Source organism: Anabrus simplex, chromosome 4 (assembly GCF_040414725.1).
Source record: "Anabrus simplex isolate iqAnaSimp1 chromosome 4, ASM4041472v1, whole genome shotgun sequence".
NCBI lineage: Eukaryota > Metazoa > Arthropoda > Insecta > Orthoptera > Tettigoniidae > Anabrus > Anabrus simplex.
Window position 1 is genome coordinate 246,482,049 of NC_090268.1, and position 24,558 is coordinate 246,506,606.

The 24,558-nt window shown below is 38.5% G+C and overlaps 1 protein-coding gene across 2 annotated transcripts in view; it reads left to right on the top strand.

Annotated features, from left to right (window-relative positions):
- The window catches only part of LOC136871854 (polynucleotide 5'-hydroxyl-kinase NOL9), a 371,126-nt gene that overhangs the window by 9,724 nt on the left and 336,844 nt on the right, over positions 1–24,558 (top strand). For both annotated transcript variants that reach the window (XM_067145491.2, XM_067145493.2), the window contains exon 2: positions 19,059–19,166. In XM_067145491.2, coding sequence (XP_067001592.2) covers positions 19,084–19,166 — 83 coding nt within the window. In that variant the 5' untranslated portion in view covers positions 19,059–19,083. The remainder of the gene's footprint in view (positions 1–19,058; positions 19,167–24,558) is intronic.

Genomic DNA, 24,558 nt, shown 5'->3' on the forward strand with positions numbered 1-24,558 from the left:
CTGAACCAGAAAGATGGATGTAAGTAATTCTAAACTATTTATGTTATTGTAAATCTGTAGTATTTCAGTAATATTTAGGCACATTTTAAGGTGCAGTATAGATTAATAAAGAGGGTTTATGTATTGACTAGCAAAATACCCATGCTTCGCTACGGTTTTAAACTGAAAGTTATTATTCAAAATTTTACATTTTGTAGAGTCCACTGTCAGTGGAACCTGTAAAATACACCCTTAGTTCATACGTCAAACGGTTTTGTGGGAATGATTATTTATTTTCTGATCTAACACTCATATGAACCCTGCGCAGTAGAATTGGAATGTTTTAAACCTTATCTTATTAACATCTAGGACATAAAGGCGACCAACCTGTGAAAGTTTGAATATGTCGAACTGTAATGGAGGATGAATGCTTTCTTTAGGGGGGGGGGGGGGGGGATGAATGCTTTTAAATATTTATTACTTCTAGGATGTAGAAGTCCACCCTTCATGTAAAATTTTAAATTCTTGCATGAAACAGTTTCAGAAGAATGGATGTTGTGTTCTTGAGACTCAACCATTATCTAAACTTCAATAGGAGAGAAATATTTTGAAGAATACTGTACGATATTTTACACCTAGGATGTAAAAGAACAACCTTCTCGTAAAATTGCAAATTTTATGTCAAGTGGTTTTGGAGGGATGAATAATTTTGCTTCCAGAGCTAACCCCATTTAACACTGTAGAGATGGAAAATTTATAAGAATATTTCCTATTTCACACCTAGGATTTAAAATACATACCACTATTTGGAATCTTGTCTTAATACCTTAAACCATTTCAGAGGAAGGAATGAATATATTTGTTATTGAATCTTAACCTCTATTTAACTCTCTGAGGGGTTAAGTTTGTTTCAAACCTTCTGATGCTTAACACATAGGATATCATTTTAAATTTTTACTTACCAAGCTCGATAGTTACAGTCGCTTAAGTGCGGGCAGTATCCAGTATCCGGGAGATAGTAAGTTCGAACCCCACTGTCGGCAGCACTGAAGATGGTTTTCCGTGGTTTCTCATTTTCACACCAGGCAAATGCCGGGACCGCTTCCTGCCCACTCTTAGCCCCTTCCTGTCCCATCGTCGTCATTAAGACCTATCTGTGTCGGTGCGACGTAAAGCAACTTGTAAAAAGGAAAATGAAAAAATCATAATTCAAACGGTTTCTCCCAGTGAAAACTCCTTAGGGGTGTATCGTTTTAAGACCACTTCTTTTTAAAATTGACAGAATTTTATGTTTTTAGAGGGCAGCACCGATCTTTGATAAAAATTGAGATCAAACCTCCATTATTATTTAGAAGAATATGGAATGAGAATTAATAAGAAGAAGACCAAAAGCATGATAATTGGAGGAAAAGGTAGAAGTTGTCATATTAGTATAGGAGGAGAAGAAATAGAGCAAGTCAGTAACTTCAAGTATTTGGGAAGTATGATCAGAGATGATATGTATTGCACAACAGAAATTAAGAAAAGAATTGCCATAGCAAAAGAAGGCTTTAGGAAAAAATCAAAATTATTTTGTGGACCACTAAACAAAGATTTGAGGAAAAGACTTGCTAAGTGTTACATTTGGAGCATAGCGCTGTATGGCGCAGAGACTTGGACATTGAGAAAGAAAGATGAGAGAAGATTGGAGGCACTAGAGATGTGGGTATGGAGGAGAATAGAACGAGTGAAATGGGAAGACCGGGTAAGGAATGAGGAGGTATTACGAAGAGTTGGAGAAGAACGAAGTATGTTACAAACCATTAGAAGGAGAAAAATGAACTGGATCGGACATTGTTTGAGGAGGGACTGTTTACTGAAAGAAGGAATAGAAGGAATGGTGAAAGGCAAACGAGGAAGAGGAAGGAAAAAATATCAAATGTTGGACAATATCCAAGGAAATAAATATTCGGACATGAAAAACTTGGCGCAGGACAGGCAACAGTGGAAGAGGTTCATCCCATGACAAGACCTGCCATAAGGCAGAATACCTAGATAGATAGATAGTATGTATATGTAATAAGCTCATGGAATTTGATTAGTAATTTGAGTTTTAAATCTTTAAGAATTAGACATTCAACGTGTACAAGAATATGTAGGTACCATTAATGTTGTACAGTCTCAAAAAGTGTTCTTCTAGTCATGTATGTCAAACGGTTACAGAGAAATGAATATTTTTGTTTTCAGATATTTCCTCCACTGAATTTTGTTTCTAAACTTGGGTTATTTAACATCTAGTTCATAAAGGAGCAGTCATTGAGTCATATTTCAATTTTGTTCAGAAAACTGTTTCAGGGTAATGATTATTTTGGTTTTCAGCGCTTTACCCCTGTTTCATCCCCTTTTGTGGTGGAATTTTTTGAGACCCCTTCTTAGTTGGTGCCTACGTTGTAATAACAATGTATCCCCAAAATTTCACTTTTTATGTATCAATCAGTGTAATTTTTCGTTGGTGTTAGTATACCATCAGTCAGGACATTGCCTTTTATTGCTTTATATATATAGATAAGTATCATAATAAAAATACTTCAACCCCTGTTTCACTTTTTCTCAATCCCCACCCCTGATATGGATTTTCCAAAAACAAAAAATACATGTTTCTTTATTTTTAAAGGAAATTCAAAATACAAAATTTTTAGGTCTGTAACATCTTCAGTTTTTGTGAAATAAGTATCCTCATAAAAATAATTCCCATTCTTTCCTGTCCTATCGTCACCATAAGACCTATCTGTGCCGGTGCAACGTAAAGAAAAAAAAGAAAGAAATTCAAACCTTTCTTCACTCCTTTTCACACACTACCGCACATCAAGTGGATTTTCCAAAAAATAAAAATGTGTTTCTTTATTCTTAATGAAGATTCCAAATACCAGTTTTCATGTCTGTAACATCTTCAGTTTTTGAGATATCAGTATCCTCATAAAATGAATTCAACCCTTTGTTCAGTTCTTTTACCCCCCTCCCAAGTGGCTTTTCTGGAAACAAAAATATACGTGTTTCTTTATTTTTAAAGAAGATATGAAAAATACCAATTTTCACGTTTGTAACATGTTAAGTTTTTGAGATACTGTAGATATGCTCATTTTAAAAATTCACCCCCTTTTTTCACTTCCCCTTAAGTGGATTTTCCAAAAATAAAATTATATATGTTTCTTTACTTTTACGGGAGATTCCAAATACCATTTTTCATGTCTGTAACATGGTACATTTTGAGGTATACTGTACATATACTCATTTAAAAAATTAACCCCATTTTTCACTCAAGTGGATTTTCAAATAAAAAAGCTTTATTTTTAAAGGAGAATCCAAATATCAATATCAATCATGTCTAATATTTTTTAGATATAGATGTCCGTATAAAAGGTACTCAACCAGTTTTTCACCTTTTTTCACCTCTCCTTAAGGGGATTTTCTGAAAAAAAAAAAAAAAGTTTCTTTAATTTTAAAGGAGATTCCAAATGCCAATTTTTATGTCTGTAAACTGTAAAGTTTTTGAGATAACGATATACTCATTTACTCTACTGGATTAGTCAAAAACTGAGTAAACACCAGAATGTATAATGAAACTTATCATGGTTCCTAGTTGGCCGATTAGCAAATAATAAATAAATAAATAAATACTCATTTGAAAAATTCACCCCATTAGCAATGGAATATTTAAGAATGCTCCCTTAGTGAGCACCTACACTGTAATATAAATGTATCCCCAAAAATTTCATTTCTTTATGTTGAGTAGTTTATGTATATGGATAGATATAACACAAGAATCCACATTCTTCATGTTACTATGATTATTCATCTCCAGAAATTTTACAGTGTTCTGAATATTACGTATTTGACTTGCACACATATTAACCACCCTACAGTTTGTTTATAAACTCATTGTATTCTTTTGTTGTCTATATCATTGGAACATCTTTCCTGTGAATAATTATTTGAGGTTTTGTACACCCCTTCCTGTACCTGAAATACTGGTTAAAGCTGTATTCAGTGTAAATTAGTTGTACTTCTGTGTAGTATACCATGCCTCCCACAAGGCCAACCCCTCGTCCACGTTGTGGGAAGTGGGCAACGGCATGACGTAGGGGATGTATAGTGGGGACTGTGTATGCCCCATGACCGCTACAGTAGCTGTGAAGGCCCTACAGGAACCCTGAAAAGTGACAGCTAACGGTGCTCTGGTGAAGACTTCAACGGCAGCAACGGCGGAGGAGTCCTTTGGTACAGCGAAGCTGGCGGATGAGGCAACCGTTCTTCTTGGGGATAAATAGAGAAGAAACCACTGCCTTGTGGTAAAGAGGGATCTTTAGAGGCTAAGGGAGATAACCCCTACAGAAAAATCCTGCGGTCTAGCGCAGACAGGAGGCAGCCCTTCCACTGGACTTAGGGCAGAGATGCCAATTATTATGATTCAATCGTAATAATTACGAATTATCCATCATAATTACGCCTTTACGAATCACACACCACAAATTAAGATTTTTTTATTGATTTTTAAGTCTAAGTGTATGAAGTGTTCAAAAGGATACACAAGGAATGCCATTACAGCTTGAATTCTCAGAATATTATTTTTGGATTTCTCACTAATCATTTACACCCGTTTCCTGTTCCTCATTTAAGAATATTTTGAGTTTTCACGTGCCGAATGCAGTGTGTGCTTCCAGTACCAGAAGAATAGTCACCTGTGAAGTGGTATATCTTGTGTAGTTGTTGTCTTTGTTCGTCACATGATCAGATTTCCATGCAAATATGCGAGTTCTTTGTCTTTGTATTTCTCTTACATGATCCTTGGTCTTTGTTTTGGCGGCAAAGAGGTGACAAACTCCGTTTCATTTTGAATACTGTGTGCATGACTTGAAGAAGTATTTGTTACTATTTTGGTTGCCAGATTTACATATTTTGCTCTTACAGGATACAGTATATGCTAATCGTGTGTTACAAAATGCGAAAGGTTTGAATTAATGAAGCGATTTCTTGTGCAGGAAAATACGTGTGATGACGTTACCTTGACTAGTGATGCTAATAATAAACAAAAAATGGTTCAATACTTGAAAGAATGGCCCTGTTTACTGCGTTCCTCAAAATCTCATTTCACACGTGTTTTGTAGTGTGTGTAGCTGCGATTTTTCAGATGCGCATGATGAGGAAGAACAAGATGGTTGAATTGTACATTGATTTTTCAGTTATATGTAAGTTAATAATAATAATAATAATAATAATAATAATTGGGCAAGAGACGTGAAAAGCCGCAGTTTATAAACCCTCAGGAAAAGTTCGAGAACATTCAGGAATAAACCAGCCACACCCTCTCACTTTAATTGGTCCAGTTCAAAGTTACACTTCAGGATCGAACAAGAGGTAGAAAAATAATTACAGAAATTAAGGATTGGCTGCATTCAAAACTGGCGGAAAGGAAAAGAAAATATTGCCAACCCCAAAATAAATGAACATGAATCAGTAAAAAGAAAACTTATGAATACCAAACTTCTTCAAATCATAAGTTCTTTCACTTTGCACCAGGGTGCATGATCATAGTTTTTTGTAGTGTCATCTGTGGAAAAATGCCCAAACTTCTTGATGAATGGCAAACAAAGCAAGGAGAAATTCACTCAGGTTAAGCAACTGCATAATAACAAAATTACATAATATTTTAGTGGTGACATCTTCTGATTAAATTTCTAAGTTGGTGTAGTTTCAGTTTCACTGTTTTACCAATAGAGGAGTTCATTTAGGCGCAGAATTTGAATGCGCGGCGTTGGGGTGTACCTCCCGGTACAGACCTCCCCCCCCAAATGTCCTTCCTTGGGGTGACACAGAAGAATTTTGACAAAAAAAAATAAATTTCTAGTTGAAGAAAATTTCTAAGTCTCTTTTTTTTTTTTAAGTAGATAGGTAGAAACTTGTTTAACTCCAGCTTTAGAGTGTCCTTGTTGTTGTAGAATATTAATTACATGTTGATAGTTTTCATGGCAAGACCTGCCGCCGCTGCCGATACCCAGTTGAGGTTGCCCAGACTCCTGAAGTACCCTCAGATACACCTCTCGCGCTACTATGAGAGGGGTAGTTGTGGTGATGGTCGCGTAGATTAGAAGTATATGGGCAGTCCCCAGATGAGTTAGCGGTAGGGGCAGCGCACTTCAGCCTTTGCCGGGAGAAGGATTCTGGCGCCGCCGTTCACAAGGAGTCTTCACGGGAGTGGAGTGGGCCCGTACCCCACTTCTGTTGCAGTACGTCGGCGACCGGCTGAGGGGGCACTGAAACAGTAAGATCTCGGCGACAGAAAAGTGTTGTTGGAGACTTGAGATTAGAGGGTATGATCATTATTGGTGATGCTGAGGGGCGGGCGGCGTGGAAAGTGCTTTACTGCCAATAGTGCGGAGATGCAGGAGATGGGGGCTTGGTAATGGCCACTAAGGAATTGACAGCAGGAAGACCAGAGGGGAAGATCGGACATACATATTATATACATATAACTAAATAAAATAATTCGGGGCAGAAGGCCTCTAAAAAAAAATATAACCTTCAAACTCCTGCTAAATTTTAGCGGCTATGAACATAAAAAAACGAATTATACAGGTTTAACTTGCGAGAGGTGCACTCTAAAGATTCTCTCTCTGGCTGGATTGTTCACTAATAATGTAACGGAAGTCAGAAAATCCAATATAACGCACGGCCCGTGAAATCTGGGGGCAAGCTTGCCCGCGGGAACAAAGTTTCTAACCATGACTTGATTACCGACTTCAAAAATTGGTGGGCCTCCGTCCACGACCATGTATTTCCCTAACCTTTTCATGAGAAACGTTCAGGTTGTGCTTAGCCTTTTTCCATAGATCTCTAATATTATCGGGATCTATTGTCTCTGGTAAAATATCATTGAGTGACCAAAGGTTAGAGAGCGGCGTGTTAGGCACAAATTTAAATATCAGAGAAGCTGGAGTGAACTAATGAGATTCATGAACCGCCAAATTCGAGCAAAGGCCAACCAATGCAGGGACGTATCCCACCTGGAATAATCTTCATGATGAAACGCAATGAGAGCCGATCTAAGATTGCGATTGACCCGCTCCGCCAGAGATGGTTGGGGATAATACGCTGAAGTAGTTACTTGTGAAATAGACAAATCATGCCTTTGTTGGCAGGACCTAGTGTTTACAGTGCACTATGTCTTCTGGTATAGGCTAGAGCAATTTTGTTACTTTCATAGATCTGTCTCTGTCTTATCCTTGGCTTTGACAATATGAAAGTGACTGAGGTATGAGCGATGCTAGTAATGTCATTCCTTATGCGGCCAGTCCCTGCTATGAATGGTGTGAAAATGTTGCTCATAGGGTCAGTGGGTGTATGCATTTCAGTGGGCTTGGCAGACTGATATGTAATTGCAACTCTGGCTCGGTGAGGAAAGCAACGGGAAACTGCCTCACTCCTCATTTCCCTAGTATGCCTCTTCAGTGATGCCTAGGCCCTCTATGACAGCTGATGGCAGAGCTGTTGAGGATCCCACCAGCAGAATCACTGACGGACTGAACATACATACATAGACAAATCAAAACAGAATTTACGGAAGAGGTTGGATGTGAATGCCTTAGCATTATCAGAAACTATATATTGGCAAGAACCAAAAGAAGCGAATATGGTATTTGAACAAGAAATGGTGGAGTGAGCGGTTGACATCTTAGTCAGAAATAGCCAGGAAAATTTTGTGAAACCATCTACACATACTAGAATGAATTTGTTGGTGTTCCCCTTTGATTGGGGGAAGGGTCCGACGTAATCTATATAAAGGCGTTTCATGGGGCGCGACGCTTGATGAGAAGACAATAGACATAGCTTAGTGGACAAGGTGGGCTTACTAAGCAAGCAAGATTCACAAGCTTTTACCAATTCACAAATTTCACCGTCCATACCTTTCCAAATAAACATCTCTTGGATCTTTTCTCGAGTTTTGAAGATGCCTAAATGCCCCCCTAATGGGGTCTCATGGTAGTACTTGAAGATCATAGGTACAAGCACGGCTGGAACCACTACTTTCATCTTCTGATCATGCCTCGACGGGCAACACAAAACCTCGTTCCTCAGTACATAAGGGACGACATGTTCCCCAGAAGAAAGGGTTTCAATAATACGGGCCAGCACAGGATCTTCACGTTGATATTTTTCAATATCCCTAAACAACATGGGGGCATCAGTTAGAATGGCATTTACACCCGAAGATATGGGCGCGGGAAGAGAAGAATTATCTTCCTGTTCAGTGGTCTCCCCATCCCGAGAAAACATGCGGCTTAGTCCATCCGCAGCAATGTTTTCGGATCCTCTGATATGCCTTAACATCAAATTGGAAGGCAGAAATCCTGATGGTCTAACGGGCTATACGACCAGTACGACACGGCCTAGCTAAGACCCAACTTAAGGCTTGGTTATCGGTTTCCAGGTCGAACTTAACATGTTCCAGATAGAGTCGGAACTTCTCTAGTGCAAATAAGACTGCCAAACCCTCAAGTTCATAGATGGAATATTTGGTTTCTTGAGCCGATAGTGTCCTAGACGTATGGGCTATGGGTCATCTTCCGAGTTCAGTTTCCTGAAGAAGGACAGCAGCCACCGCCGATGACAAGGCGTCGGTTTGTACAATGAATTTCTTGGAAAAATCAGGCATACCAAGTACCGGGGCATTACAAAGAGATAATTTCAGATCTTCGAAAGCGGCTTGTTGAGAAGGTCCCCACTCAAATTTGACGCCTTTCGTACGAAGTAAGTTCAAAGACGCCGCTATGTTAGCAAAGTTAGGAATAAATTTCCTGAAGAAATTCACCATGCCGATGAACCTGGCAATACCTTTGATGTCCTTAGGAGGTTTGAAATCACGGATGGCCTGTGTTCTAGAATGATCAATAGAAACACCATCGGGCGACACAATGTGCCCTAGGAATGACATAGAAGGTTTAGCAAAAGCTACCTTAGTTAACTTCACAGTCAACCCGGCCTTACAAAGGTGATTGAGAACCTCTTTTAGATGATCAAGGTGTTCTTCAAAGGTCTCAGAAAATACGATGACATCATCAAGATAATGATACAAGTATTCGAATTTGATGTCGGAGAAGACCCTGTCTAGCAGTCTCGTGTGCACAGCTGCCCCCGTGGGGAACCCGAAAGACATGCAGTTGTACTCATACAAGTTCCAATCCGTGGCAAAAGCTGTTAGATGTTTCGATTCTTCAGCTAGAGGGATCTGGTTGTACGCCTGGTTAAGGTCTAAGATGGTGAAGAACTTAGCGCTCCGAAACCGTGAAAAACAGGAGTGAAGATCAGAAGGGGCACAGATTGTAACACCACCTTCCGATTTAAAGCCCTGTAATCAATGACTGGCCTGAAGCCACCTTGGGGTTTCGGCACCAGGAAAATGGGCGATGAATAAGCCGATTTGGAGGGTCGAATAATCCCGTCCTTTAACATCTGATCGATGATCTCCTTGAGAGCCTTCATTTTAGGAGGATATAGCCTATAAGGTGGAAATCTAACCAGGATTGAATCAGTAACCTCATTCTTGTATTCAATAAAGTCAGTAACACCAAGAGTATCAGAAAATACATCTGGAAACGACTGACACAATTTACGAATACTCTCAGCCTGCTCCTCAGGTAGATGTCTAAGGTCTAACAACATCTCATGCGGGGTAGGCGAAACAGATGAACATGACACAGAATTACATTTTAGCAACAAAATTTTACAATGCTTAGCAAATTTGAAGGTGCACGACTTGCTCTATTGGTGAAAAGTATCTAATTCCCTCCATGGGAATTTAGAAGTTTCCATTCGTAATTGCTAGGCGGGCAATAATTCCATTGTGGAGATTTATCTCCCATATGCGGTTATCAGACTGTGGCTCTTATAAGCGCTTCTGATAAGTTCACCTGCATACACCCCAGACTCTGATGAGTCTAGTGTCAGACCTAAGACGAAACGCTGGTTAATAGAGCAAACGCCTGAAAAGCCTTACATCTGATTTGCTGTGAATGTTGAGCACTAGACCAGTAGAAGACATGAAATCTGCTCCCAATATAACAGGGCAAGACAAGTGCTTAGTCACAAACAGTTATATTTTCCAAGTAAATGTAGAAATCCGAATTTTGGCGAATATGAAACCTAAAATTTCTAATGGAGAAGAATTAGCTGAAATGCATTGGACTAGGACGAACAATAATCAGAAAATTTACATACAGACTTTAATTTTGAATATCATTGAGCCGAAATAATGGAACAAACACTCCCCGAGTCTAATAGAGCGGTAACGGGTTCACGGGTTCACTATTCAAATCGATCTTAAGAAATGGTACGAGTGCGGGGGACTCCGCCGCAATCCTGAGAAGAACTCTTATCCTTACCCGAGCTTTTGCTGGGTTTCACAGGGGCTGAGCCTTGGAAAAATGACCCTGCTGACTCAGCCGAGGACACTAGTCACTTTAGATTATTCGAGTTGGTGGAGGTTGCACCAGAAGTTGAGCAGGAGTGGGTGCTATTGGCATTAGTGCAGTTATTGGCGACATGAGTAAAAGAGCCGCAATTGAAACATCCTTGTGATGACCCTGCTCCATTCTTTGTCCCAGTAGATTTAACCAAAGGGCACTTGTTACGGAGATGTTCCGTAGACCCACATGCATAGCATTTGCGGGTGGTGAAAGTTCGGCGAGGCAAAGGCCGAAAACTATTAGAAGACGAAGGGTGTTCCTTAGCGACTCTCAAGGTGTCGGCATACCGCACTCCTTCGGCTGAGACCGCCATAGCCTCTAATTCAGCAAAGGTTTGAGGACGCGATGCGAAATACAGATATGACCTATAGGGTGGGGAAATGCTTTCAACAATGGTCTGCACGATTTGATCTTCAGGGAAATGAAGAGCGAATACCCTGGTGTAGAACTTAATGTCCTGAATGAAGTCTGCAGGATTTTCATCCAGTTGCTGTACTCTATAATAGTACCTACTTTTGAATTAAGGAAGACATGGCTCGAGCCGGAATGAAGTTAGCTAACAGATGTGCGTGGAAGTCTTCTTACCATGACCTTCCTTTAATTTTAGAGGCAATAGATCGCTGACCCTGTTGTAAAATGGAACAGTCTTGCCTGCACTCTCTTAAGTTGATTAGGAGATGGATCACTTACTTCAAAAAAAGCTAACTACAGATGCTAACTCAGTGGTGTTATCAGTGATAGTGGAGAGAGCCTCATCACTTTTCTTCTCTCCCAAAGTTGGGATACTAATTGGTAATTCTAAAGATTCCTTAAGTTTGGTTCTATCTGCTGCAACCGTGCCTCCATATTGAACCTTCCTAATAAGTAATTCATAAATTAATTCCTCCTTGCACAAGTGGTCGGGATGGAGGACTTCGCGAGGGCCAGACATGATGAAAGAAAATTTACAAATTTAGATAATATCCAGCGACTGAGAAAATTCTTAGAGTACGATCCAAATGCTATGTTCAGCCGTCAAAAAGGGCTTAATTGAGACCCATTCAACCACGGTCTGCTACCATGTGTTCCGGGGTATCTGTGGAACGCAGAGGTGATAGAAGGTGCTGGGGGGAATGGGTCTTAACTACAATGTCAAGAATTGAATTTAAAACTTAAACTGAAGGTTATATTTTTAGAACTTCAAACAATTTTTTCATGACAATATTACAGGTGCAAGTAGCAATCATTAAACAAGATGGGGAAAAATCAAAGATTCAGAATCTTAACACTTCGGGCTTTAGGCCCCTAGCTTTACATTTCGTGAGCTACTAGCTCAAATTTACAAAAGAGCACAAATTTATACAAGGGCAAAGTTCAAAGAGCACTTGCTCCCAAAATAACAACATCTAGCTTTCAAGAGGCATTCATTAATCTTACAAAAACTTTGAAAAAGAGCTAACAGGCTCTCAGTTTTCCAGGCCTACTCAATTCAACATCAACTTACAATTTCTCGCCTCTCAAGGCACAACATACAATTGGAAAATGATTATACAGGGGTATTTAATACCCAACCTACTGGGCCTTCATGGAAAAGGAATAACGGTTAAATAAATGGCCCGAACACAAAATGAATGGAGGTGAATACTTGCACTTCTAGATATGAACACATAAAACCTAAAGGGCACTAGGCCGTTGAAACAGGGACTATTCCCAAACTACTGAGGTGACTCATATAAGGGTAAATTAATGCAGTACGGAAAGGAAGTGAAACAAGTTACAAAACGTGGTCACCTCAAACCAAGATGAAGGGGAGCTTGAGAGGGTACATCACTCTCTATCCCCGATTTACAATCAAAGATTTTATGAAACTTTTTACATTAGCCGGCAGAAGTTACATTTTTAGAAAAGAAGGTTACATAGTTAACGATTTGGACCTTTCCCTCGGGTTAAGCTGCGGAGATAGCTACAACAAGAAAGATGGAATATGTGGCTATACCTGACAGCAGTTCTAGCTGCTGACGAAAAGGCCGCCCGCCTCTTGCTTAACACACACTCAGATGTCGATCAGTTGGCCAAGAGACGTGAAAAGCCGCAGTTTATAAACCCTCAGGGAAGGTTCGAGATCATTCAGGAATAAACCAGCCATACCCTCTCACTTTAATTGGTCCAATTCAAAGTTACACTTCAGGATCGAACAAGTGGTAGAATTACAGAAATTAAGGATTGGCTACATTCAAAACTGGCGGAAAGGAAAAGAAAATATTGCCAACCCAAAAATAAATGAACATCAATCAGTAAAAAAAAAAACTTATGAATGCCAAACTTCTTCAAATCATAAGTTCTTTCACTTCACACCAGGGTGCATGATCATAGTTTTTTGTAGTGTCATCTGTGGAAAAATGCCCAAACTTCTTGATGAATGGCAAACAAAGCAAGGAGATATTCACTCAGGTTAGGCAACTACATAATAACAAAATTACATAATATTTTAGTGGTGACATCTTCTGATTAAATTTCTAAGTTGGTGTAGTTTCAGTTTCACTGTTTTACCAATAGAGGAGTTCATTTAGGCGCAGAATTTGAATGCGCGGTGTTGGAGATGTTTTATTTATCCTGGCGAAGTTAGGGATGTACTCCCTTCTTACACTTGACCAGTCTTAACCTAGAACACTTAATAGTATCTATTGATGACAATTACACTAGAGTCCCATTAATCCGAAAGTCCTGTTAATCTGAACTGAAATATTCAATGTTTTTAAAAAATCTCCTTATTGAAATGAAAGAACATATTATAGAATGAAGATGTATTTGCATTTTATTAGTCATATTTTACTAGGATAACTTAATGTAAACATAATTACACATCAAAAACCATCAACCACTGGTTGTTCATCTATACAAAGTCTGTTAGTTTCTTTTCCATAGTGATTGGAACCTACTCGAAGATGCAGTGTTAAGCCAGCGTCTCGTAAACATCACATCAGTGGGCATAGCAGCGGAGTGTTGCTCAATGTAGCGTACGGCAAGTTCTAAGGCAGCCACGGCATCTGAATGTGACACTAGTTGTTCATTGTGTACTCTTCGTCGTCACTCTCTTCCTTATCAACTCCAGATTTTTTTCCACCATAGCTACAATTTCTTGGTCTGTTTGTAATTGATGACAGTCAGCTTCCATCCATATGGTAATGTCATTTTCATTGTCGTTTTCTCCTCTAGGGGTTCTTAACTACCCTACTGTAATTTATACAGTATTTTATTAATTTAACTGCTAAAGAATAGACATTTCAAATTACAGTATGTACATTACTGTACTGTAGAAACTATTTTCCTCAGACGGTTGAGGCGCTGGCCCTCTGACCCCAACTTGGGAGGTTCGATCCTGGCTCAGTCCGGTGGTATTTGAATATGCTCAAATACATCTGCCTCGTGTAAGCAGATTTACTGGCATATAAAAGAACTCCTGTGGGAGAAAATCCCGGCACCTCGGCGTCTCCGGAAACCGTAAAAGTAGTTAGCGGGATGTAAAAACAATATTATTATTAGAAACTATTTTTCGGTTAATCCGAAAATTTCGTAATCTGAACAGATCCAGTCCCAATTAGTTCGGATTAATGAGACTCTACTGTATATGATATTAACAATAATAACAGTAATAGTATTAACAAAAATAATCACACTTTAACAAAGTCATATCTATATAATACACATCATACGTACAGTACATTAAAAATGCATGAATAATGAGTACTATAACTACTACTTAAGAGTACACCTAAGTTAGTAAGATCTCGGGGGAAAAATTCTACGCCCCCCCCCCCCCCTCCCCCTCCCGTGCCCTAACGGCTGCATTACGAATTGCCTTTCTCGAAAGTTGGCATCTCTGTTAGGGTCCTGTGGGCTAATAACTCGCACACCTGAATTAAATTTATTACAGAAACCAGACGAAATTTATGCTGGCCGGATTTTATGGAGACGACTTTTGCAATGAAATACAGGACACAAATCGGATTCTGGAATGCGAAAACTATGTATGAAACTGGCAGACTGAGAGAAGTAATGGCAGAAATGAAAAGGTATAAACTGGAGATACTTGGGTTGAGTGAAACAAGATGGACAGGCTATGGAGTGGTGAGGACAGAAGATTGTGGTGTCTTCATTTACTCTGGAAGAGAAGAAAATGATCAGCATTCAAGTGGAGTGGGTGTTTTACTCACAAAGAAAGCAAAAAATAGCATAATGGAATGGACCCCTGTATCACACAGGATAATTACTGTACGAATAAGAACCAAAGTTAGACCTGTGACCATAGTACAGTGTTATGTGCCAACAGAGGTAGCAGAAGAGGAAGAGAAGGAGGAGTTTTATGGTAGGCTGACATCAACACTGGCAGGGAAAAAGAAGGAGGACATTGTGTTATTGTTGGGAGATATAAATTCAAAAATCTGTAATGAGTATGCAGGAAGAGAAATCATCATGGGTAGACACGGAATAGGAGAAGAAAATAATAATGGTCAGAGATTCATAGACCTATGTAGTAATTTTGGATTGGTTATAGGTGGATCATTGTTTTCACATAAGAACTGCCACAAGATCTCATGGGTGTCACTTGATTTCCGGACAGAAAACCAAATTGATCACTTAGCAGTAAGTAAAAGATGGAGACATTCTCTCTTGGATGTGTGTAAACGTGGAGCAGATGTAGGCAGCGACCAGCACTAGTAAAACAGGCAGCAGTATGAATGGAACATTTCAACTCCGGGAAATTTGGGAAACTTGAAGTGGAAAATAAATTTAAGATACATTTGAAGATCAGGTTTGAAGCCCTCGCCGAACAACCAGATGAAGATGCAAATACTAAATGGAATACAGTCAAGGACCTCTTTCATGACGCATGTGAAGATATAGTGGGCTACAGAGAGCCAGGAAGGAAAGAATGCATATCGGATGACACTTGGGAATCAATCCAAAAGCAAAGAGAGTGCAAGGCACTTGTCAACTCCAGTAGAACAAGAAAGCAGTAGCAATGGAAAAATACAGGGAGGCCAACAAGGAGGTTAAGAAGAAAGTGAGGAGAGATAAACAAGTGTTTACAGACCAACTGGCAACACAAGCAGAAGAAGCAGCAAGAGTCGGCAACAGCAAAGAAGTAAATGCCATTACGAGAAAGCTTTCTAGGAGGAACTTTTCAGGGCAGCAACCAGTCAGAGATGCAAACGGAGTAGCCTTGACATCTGAGAGACAATAATTGGAAAGATGGAGACATCACTTCATGGAAGTACTCAATAATCTTGGTTAGGAATCAAGAACTGAAGAAGTTCATTTTGGATGATCTAGACATCTTGGTTGAACCATCAACACTACAAGAGATTGCACAAGCAGTGAAACAAATGAAGAGTGGCAAAGCACCTGGTGTAGATAACATTATCCCAGAAGCCCTAAAGGTAGATCCATATTTAACAGCAGAAATCATGGAGCCACTTCTAACACTAATATGGAACGAAGAACACCTTCCTGAAGAGTGAAAGAAGGGTGTCCTCATCAAAATACTGAAGAAGGTTGGCCTCTCAGATTCCAATAACTGGAGGGGAATAACGTTGCTCTGATATGTTGGAAAAGTGATGTCAAGAGTCATACAGAACAGAATACGCATAGCTATTGACAGGAGACTACGTCAAGAACAGGCAGGTTTCAGAGAAGGTCGGTCTGCTGTGGATCAGATTAACACACTACGGCTAATCATTGAACAATTTGCTGAGTATCAGACATTTCTGTATATAATTTTCATTGATTTTGAAAAGGCCTTTGACTCTGTCAACTGGAGGAAAATGTGGAAGGCTATGGAAAAGTTCGGAATTCCACAAAATATAGTCTGTCTTACACAGGAAATGTATGATGGATATACTTGTCAAGTAGAACATAAAGGGAAGCTGTCTGAACCTTTTGCTGTAAAATCTGGAGTAAGACAAGGATGTCTATTGTCGCCAATTTTGTTTATCATGACACTGGATTGTATGCTGAGAGAGGCAACGAATAGAAAGCGTGTTATTCAATGGGGATTAAATAACAGATTGGAAGAACTGGATTATGCGGACGATCTCTGTCTTCCTGCGGAATGTTTTCGGGACATGGAAATCAAACTGAATGACATAAAAATAGAAGCTAAAGAAGTAGGCTTAAAGATTAATAACAAAAACACTAAAGAAATGCGCTTAAACCATTGTAACAATTGCAACTTGACTCTAGATGGAATGGATATTGAAAGGATAGAGGAATTTTGCTACTTAGGAAGCATGGTAAGCCAGGATGGAGGTGCTTTTAGAGATGTGGTGAGTCGTATAAATAAAGCCAAAGGAGCTTTTGCACAGTTACGACCAATATGGAGATCCCCTCATATTCGTATAAAAACGAAGCTATGGATATTCAACTCAAATGTTAAATCTGTGTTACTGTATGGAAAGTAACCAAAGACATTACTACAAGGTTACAGACTTTTATAAATCGGTGTTTGAGGTACATTATGAGAATATGGTGGCCAAAGACCATCTCAAACAAAGACCTTTGGGAGGCCGCAAGTCAAAGTCCCATACAGGAACAGATAATGAGAAGAAAATGGTGATGGATTGGGCACACCATGAGAAGACCACAAGAAAGTATCACAAGGCAGGCATTGATTTGGAATCCACAAGGCAGTCGCAGGCAAGGCAGACCGAGGATTACCTGGTAGAGAACCATAGACAAGGAGATTGCTGGAGTTAACGAGACATGGAGGGAGGTGAAAGCATTGGCGGCAGATAGAACAAGCTGGAGAAATTTCGTCGAGGCCCTATGTTCCACCTGGAATTAAAGGAAATAAGTAGTATACCATGAATGCACATGTTCCCATTCTGTGCTGCTTAGGCATGTTGACAGCCATTAGGATATACAGTTTCTACATAAATTTTTTACAGTTCCAGAAAAGTTATGTCAAAAATTTTGACTTCCCATCACTACAAAAACACATTTAGTTTCCAAAAATGCTTTTCTTATATATAATTTCCAAGGAAGTGTTAAAGTGAAGGCAGGGGGGGGGGCAGTGAAAGAAAATAGGTAAGAGACGTTGGGACCCTTGAAAGAGAATCATATTATTATTTTTACAGTTCCAATTTCCCAGGTACTGTTAGTGAGCATCTTCCATTCTGTCTTATTGAGATACGTTCTTTTGTTAATGACAGCCTCCGCCTCCAGTGTCCTTCCCCTATCCGCAATGTCTGTCATTAAAAGAGAATACTTTAATCTGTTAAAAGTACAAGATGTCCTCCGGAAAAAAAAAAATTGAACATGCTAATTGATGTAGAGGCTGAGGAAACAGATGAAACATTACCAAGAGTGTTTGTTCAAAGGTACCTTATTAAGGGAATGTTCACTATTTTTAACAACGGTATTCAAATCCAAACTATTGGCCTGAGTAGCTCAGGCAGTAGAGCGCTGGCCTTTTGAGCCCAATTTGGCAGGTTCGATCCTAGTTCAGTCCGGTGGTATCTGAGGGTTCTCAAATATGTCAGCATCGTGTCACGCAGGACAAAATTCTGGCACCTCGGCTTCTCCGAAGAGAAGTTAGTGGAACGTAAAATCAGTAACATTATTATTATTATTATTATTATTTAAATCCAAACCAAGCAAGCTGGCTGTGCAGTTAGGGTTGCGCAGCTGTGAGCTTGCATTTGGGAGATAGTGGGTTTGAATCCCACCTTAGGCAGGCCTGAGGATAGTTTTCTGTGGTTTCCCACTTTCACACCAGAAGTGGGAAGGAAGCAGCCGTGGCCTTAACTAAGGTACAGCCTCAGCATTTGCCTGGAAGTGAAAATGGGAAACCACAGAAAACCATCTTCAAAGCTGTCAACTGGGGTTCGAACCCACTATCTCCTGAATGCAAGCCCTCAGCAGCATGCCCCTAAATGCACAGATAACTTGCTCGGTAATAAAATACTATTTTTAATAGATGAACTCATTTGTACACTAGCCAATGCAATTGATTCAAGTAGTGTATAACATGAAATAAATCCCAAAAATAATTTTCCTCTCTCCTGAAAAAATTACAGATTTGTTGGTTACATCCTTACTCTGGGGAAGTCTTCAATTAAAGGAGGGATGATCAGCCCCCCCCCCGTTCATTTTACGGTTACTTGGGCCATTGTGGCTCATTTAGCGTTTTGACATGGGCTTTAAAGACTGGATATCCTCCTTGGCACTAGTTAATTTTCCAGTAAAAATTCTATCCTGCTATTGCTGGGATTCAAACATTGGTTTTCAAGGTGAAAAGTCAGCTGAATCAAATCATAATTTTTACCAAGCTTGATAGCTGCAGTCGCTGAAGTGCGGTCAGTATCCAGTATTCAGGAGATAGTGGGTTCGAACCCCACTGTCGGCAGCCCTGAAGATGTTTATCCATGATTTCGCATTTTCACATCAGGCAATTAAGGCTACGGCCACTTCCTTCCCACTCCTAGCCCTATCCTGTCCCATTGTTGCCATAAGGCCTATCTGTATCGGTGCGATGTAAAGCAACTTGTAAAAAAATAAAATTTAAAAAAGTCATATTTATTGTTATTTTGTTCGTTGCAGGTGCTGAAGGCTTATTACCTCCGTAATGAATAATTTAGTATCTCTCAAAATTCAGTCTCCAAGAAGGAAGGAGAGGATTAAGAAAAAATCTTTTGAAAGAAGACTTAGGTAAGAAATATACATAGCCTATATATAATTGAAAAGTAGCGAGTTCATTTTTATCAGTAAATTGTGTTTTATAGTTTAACTAGAAAGCCTCCGTGGCTCAGACGGCAGCGCGTCGGCCTCTCATCGCTGGATACCGTGGTTCAAATCCCACTCACTCCATGTGAGATATGTGCTGGACAAAGCGGAGGGGGGGCAGGTTTTTTTTCCGGATACTCCGGTTTTCCCTGTCATCTTTCATTCCAGCAACACACTCCATTTTCATTTCATAGCATCTATCAGTCATTAATAAAATCACTTTGGGAGTGGCGACCCCATCGTACTAATAGCCTATATATGATTCATTAATTTCATTCCTGGCCTGGTCAATGACTGGAAAACAGGTTGTAGGTTTTCATTTTTTTTCATTCAGTTTAACTAGAGGCCCTGTGCTGCTTTGCAACATTCATTATAAATAGGTCAGACAACTCGTCTTGATATGCCTGTTGTAGTCATATTGTTTTATCTGCCCTTTTCAGTGGTCTTTTGAACATTTAATAAGAAGGGCGTTATGGTATGCTGCAGTTCATAGTCAGATTTCATCCATTCTGATGTCGTCATGCCGTCTGTTTGGTAAACATCTCTCAATATATTTGCCTTTTTAGCCTGCAGTTCTTGATGTAAAGCTTGGTATTGTGACTGTGTGTAGAGGGAATATCTTTCTTGCCTAACCCGGCAAAGATTATTTTTGCGCCGACATGTTTCTTTTTTCTTTTGACTGGGGTGTTGATCTCCTTTTCAAACTCCATTGTTGGCGACAAATTTTCATGAACCAATCCGCTTAGTCCCGTGGCATTTTTCTCTTTCCTTGCTCTGCAGTTGGTGATAAATTTTCTTGAAGCATTCTAACATTCGGGTGAAAGACCAATTTTTTTTTATGGCGAATGGTTTTTTACTCCTTCCTCTATGATAATCACACGTCGGCGTTCAAGTAAATCTCTAGCTAACTGCACTATACATCTCAGGGATTAAGATTATATATATATAATTTTTTTTTTACATGGACTCGACTGGGAAACCACGCCTCTTATTTTCTAGTACGTCCTTAAATGTAATTATAATCAACTTTCAAGTTCAGCCAACCATCATCCTCCAAGAAATTATCTTAAAAATTAACCTTCTATACTAAAATTAGCCATTTTAATAATAATTTAAATTCTTAAATACTAGCTTTGCCTGCTGCCATTTCCTGATGGATACAGTACTTTTGTATCCATCTCTTGGCACAGGCCAGAGTAAAGTGTAGCTTTCACCGAAGTCCCAGTCTCATCCATGGCTGTGACAATGTGGAAGCTGCTGGGGTATGGGTGGTGCTGAGTAATGACATTCAGAGCACGACTAGTGCATCTGAGTGTTATGAAAGGTGTTGCTCATAGGGTCAGTCGTGCTGCAATAGCACTTTCTGACCCAGTCAGGAAGCAGTGGCAAACTACCTCACTTCTCGTCTTGCCTAGTACGCCTCATTTTGGTGCTGCCATTGGTTTTTGCGGTTTCCTTATAACCGCATAACTTTTGGTGGTGCTATTTGAGGATCCAACCAGCCTCTGGGCTGATGACCTAACAGACAAATACTAGCTTTATTTATAACCATCTAGTAACTCAGGATGATATATAAATTATTTAAACATTCATTTGCAAACATCATAATCTCATTCGGAAAGATAAAGAAAATTCTTGTTTGAAATTAAATTATTAACATATTAAAAGAAAACTATTGAAATTATTAAAGAAAAATTACAAAATAGTGAATGTCAGACAATACGATTGTCAAAAATAATGAATGACAAGAATGTCGAATGTCAAAAAGGATGATATATATATTATCTGTAACTGGATAAATATCCAAAATATTTCCTGAAAAATATGTAGGAGTTCTCTAACGTAGCCTTGTCATTTTTATAAACAGGTCATACCTCTACAAAGGTCAAATGTTAACTTAAATTCTGTCACCTGGTCGCGAAAATTCAAGGGATACCGTAGATGACATTTCGTAATTTGTTAATGGGAGTAACATAAAATTTATGAAGACACTTTCATCAATGATTGATTGTTTCTATTTAAATCAGTTAAAATACTACGCAACATGCAAAATTCTCCTTGAAAATACCATGACTATACTATAATATCAGTTATTTGGAAATTATCTTTTTGATGATCGTACACCGTTATTACTCTGTAAGTTCAATAAACAAATATCACCATATGTATATTACATCAACCCACATTATACGTCACTCAGTAATTCACATTGCTATCACGACAAATATAACCTAGAAATTAGAATTGTGTCTCGAAATTTTTCATCAGTTAACCTTAAATAAATATCTCTTATCATATTTTGTCGTAAATACCATAATTCAACACAATTGTATCAACGAATATATATCAGTCATAATACTCACAACTCTAACCTCATAATTCCATCGTATTCATTTTCTGCCACACATATAAATATCAATTAATCCTCTCTTGGCAACGTATAATTCAAAAAAATCTATATCTTAACACAATACCGCTTTATGGGTCTCTAATTACCATTCATACAAGAGATACACTTTTCTTGTCAAAGAATGAACATATCGGGCTTATATTTACTTACATTTGGTGGTAGGTTGGCGTTGCATCTAGTCTCAGTATCCTGCAAGTCAATCTATTTTCCATTTCGCATTTCAACTATATTGGATCACATTGATCATGGTAAAATTTTCTTTGGAAATAAGTCGGAGAATTATTATCAAAGCTCATCACCAGTGAATATCATCTTTCCTATGTATGACTGTTATCTTATGTAGTTGAGGACAACCTAAATCCATCATTAAACTAATATTATGAATTCTTTCGCGAAGACACTGCACATTGAAATTATCTCGAAGATACATTTGTCGACCTCTCTTTCATAATATCACTTATATCAACTAACTACATATTAGGTTAAACATGGATAATCTACAAATTAATTTCATGGAACTTAGCTTATTTTGCCCGCGTTACTGGACTGGGATGAGAATCATCTCGTTCTTCTTTGGGACATCATCTCCAGGTTATGGCTGCATCATGTCCGGGTTGTGGTTACCAGTCTTGGGTTCGGAGAATGAGCTGGTTGGTCTCCGTCAGATGCCAGTCCCATTCTCAGCTTAGTTGCTCATCATGATGCCGTCGTTTACATGCGTCAGAAACATATTTAAAGATATCATTAGTTTCATACTTCTATTAATGATTATATTCTCTTGAATCTTATTTCTACTAGACAAAGTAGATTATAACACCATAGGCGATAATATTTCAGATTGAATGACTTATAAAAATGCTTTAAATATTTCCTTGTTTGACGAGAATATACTTCAAATTAGCGATATCTAATTTCTGTTGTAAGTAATCCTTGTTAAATTTTCGATTCAATTCTAGACTACCGACAGCTATACTTTTCCTTCCCCTATTAGTTATTGTGCTTAATAATCTTGTTGCATATACGAAAATTAACATTATGTTTCTGTATTACCGATACTGCTCGTTTCTTCATTTATTCAAGTAATGTTCTTTCCAAAACAAGCTCCTTTTCTTTGCGTGTTACTTTCCTCATATAACTTTGTCTTGATATTCAATGTAATATTCGATAGTTCACTTTGCCGGTTTTTAACCATTTAAAAGTTCTGCATTTATCTTAATCACGGCCATTTGGATTTCGTGGGTCTGAACATTTTTTACTTCCTGTTTATGGCTTATTTGATTCGACATGTCTCTATTTCCTTTCAACATATTCACGGCCTATTTAATTCGATATGTCTGTATTTTCTTGCAACCTATTTTTCTACTGCATATTTTCTGACATTTTATCACGATTAATGGCAAAAGTTATGATTCTAACATCTCGTTTTGACATAATCAGGGCATTGAAATGGTACATTTTTCTTCCCTGCTACGGATAAATAAATGTACTGCTCGCAGTATATTAATTTCCATTTCATTTATTTACACAAATGGAGCTTTTCATTGACCTGTTTGAATAACTCTTTCATTTATGATTTTAACATTGTACTTTATACAATATTCATGATCTTCTTTATAATATAATTTCATGCTGGATGCATTGTGTACGTTTCTGTACGTTCCTGTCAGATTTTCAACTACATAAGCATTGTTACCTAATGCTTTCTTTATAACATAAGGACCATCGAAAAGGTGAACAAATTTTGAAAATATCCACTCTGAAACATTAGAATTAGGTGCTTTCTTGATCATTACCATGTCATTATTTTTGAAAGGTGGATGAAATTTTTTATTTCGAACACTCTTCAGTCGTCGGCCAGCCTGTTCTCCAAGTCTTACATTTACCATCTGGTTGATTTCTACACTGCTGGGTCTTGATTCATCGTTTTCCCCTAAAATATTATCCGATGGTCTTTTTAATTGTTCGTTTAAATGTACGACCCTAGGTATTTGATTGGTCGACTCGTGAACTGTATTATTAATACTTTCTTCAATTATACGTATTACGTTAATCCATTTCCAGTGACACATAGAACAGTATATCCTACAATATTTTGATATCTCCCGCATACATCGCTCTACAGGATTGGCTGAAGGATGCCTTACTGATCATAATATATGCTTAATCCGCAATTGATGTATCGCTTCTTGAAATTCAGTCGATGTAAAATGGGTACCTCTATCCGTTAATATTTTTTTTAGCTTTCCCATTTTAGGTATAACACCTCTATTTATCGCTTTAAGCATCTGCTTAGTTGTAGCTCTCTGAATTGGCTGCAATGTTACAAATTTTGAAAATATGTCCACGGTGACAATTATATATTTATGTCCTCTAGTAGCTCTTGGCAATTTACCAAAAATGTCTATTGCAAAAATTTCTCTCGGGGCTGTTGGTAACATAGCAACTGGTTCGTGCTTAGTTAGAAATGAATTGTGCTTCGTTGTCTGAGATTACAAGTCTTAATTACATTTCTAATGGTTTTTCTGATTGCTTTCCATGTAATCTTTCTAATATCATTCTTGCTACTTTCTCCATTCCCCGTATCCTATTATTCTATGAGAATGCCAAATAATTCCTTTTTGTAGTGTTTGTGGTACCATTATCCTTAATTTATTCATATCCTTGTTGATATACTTCATTAGCATTCCGTTCTTCAGTACATATTGCCTGTTTTCATTTGGTTGCCTCTTATTTTCTGGATCATCATGCTCTATTCTCATAATCTCTAGTGCTAATTTCTCATCTGATCTTTGCAAGTAAACAATATCCCTCAGTTTTTTCAGGAATTCTTCATCCTGCTGTTTTAGCTTAATCTGTTGTATTACTACTTCCCTTTCTACAGGATTTCTACTTAGTTCATCTGCAAAA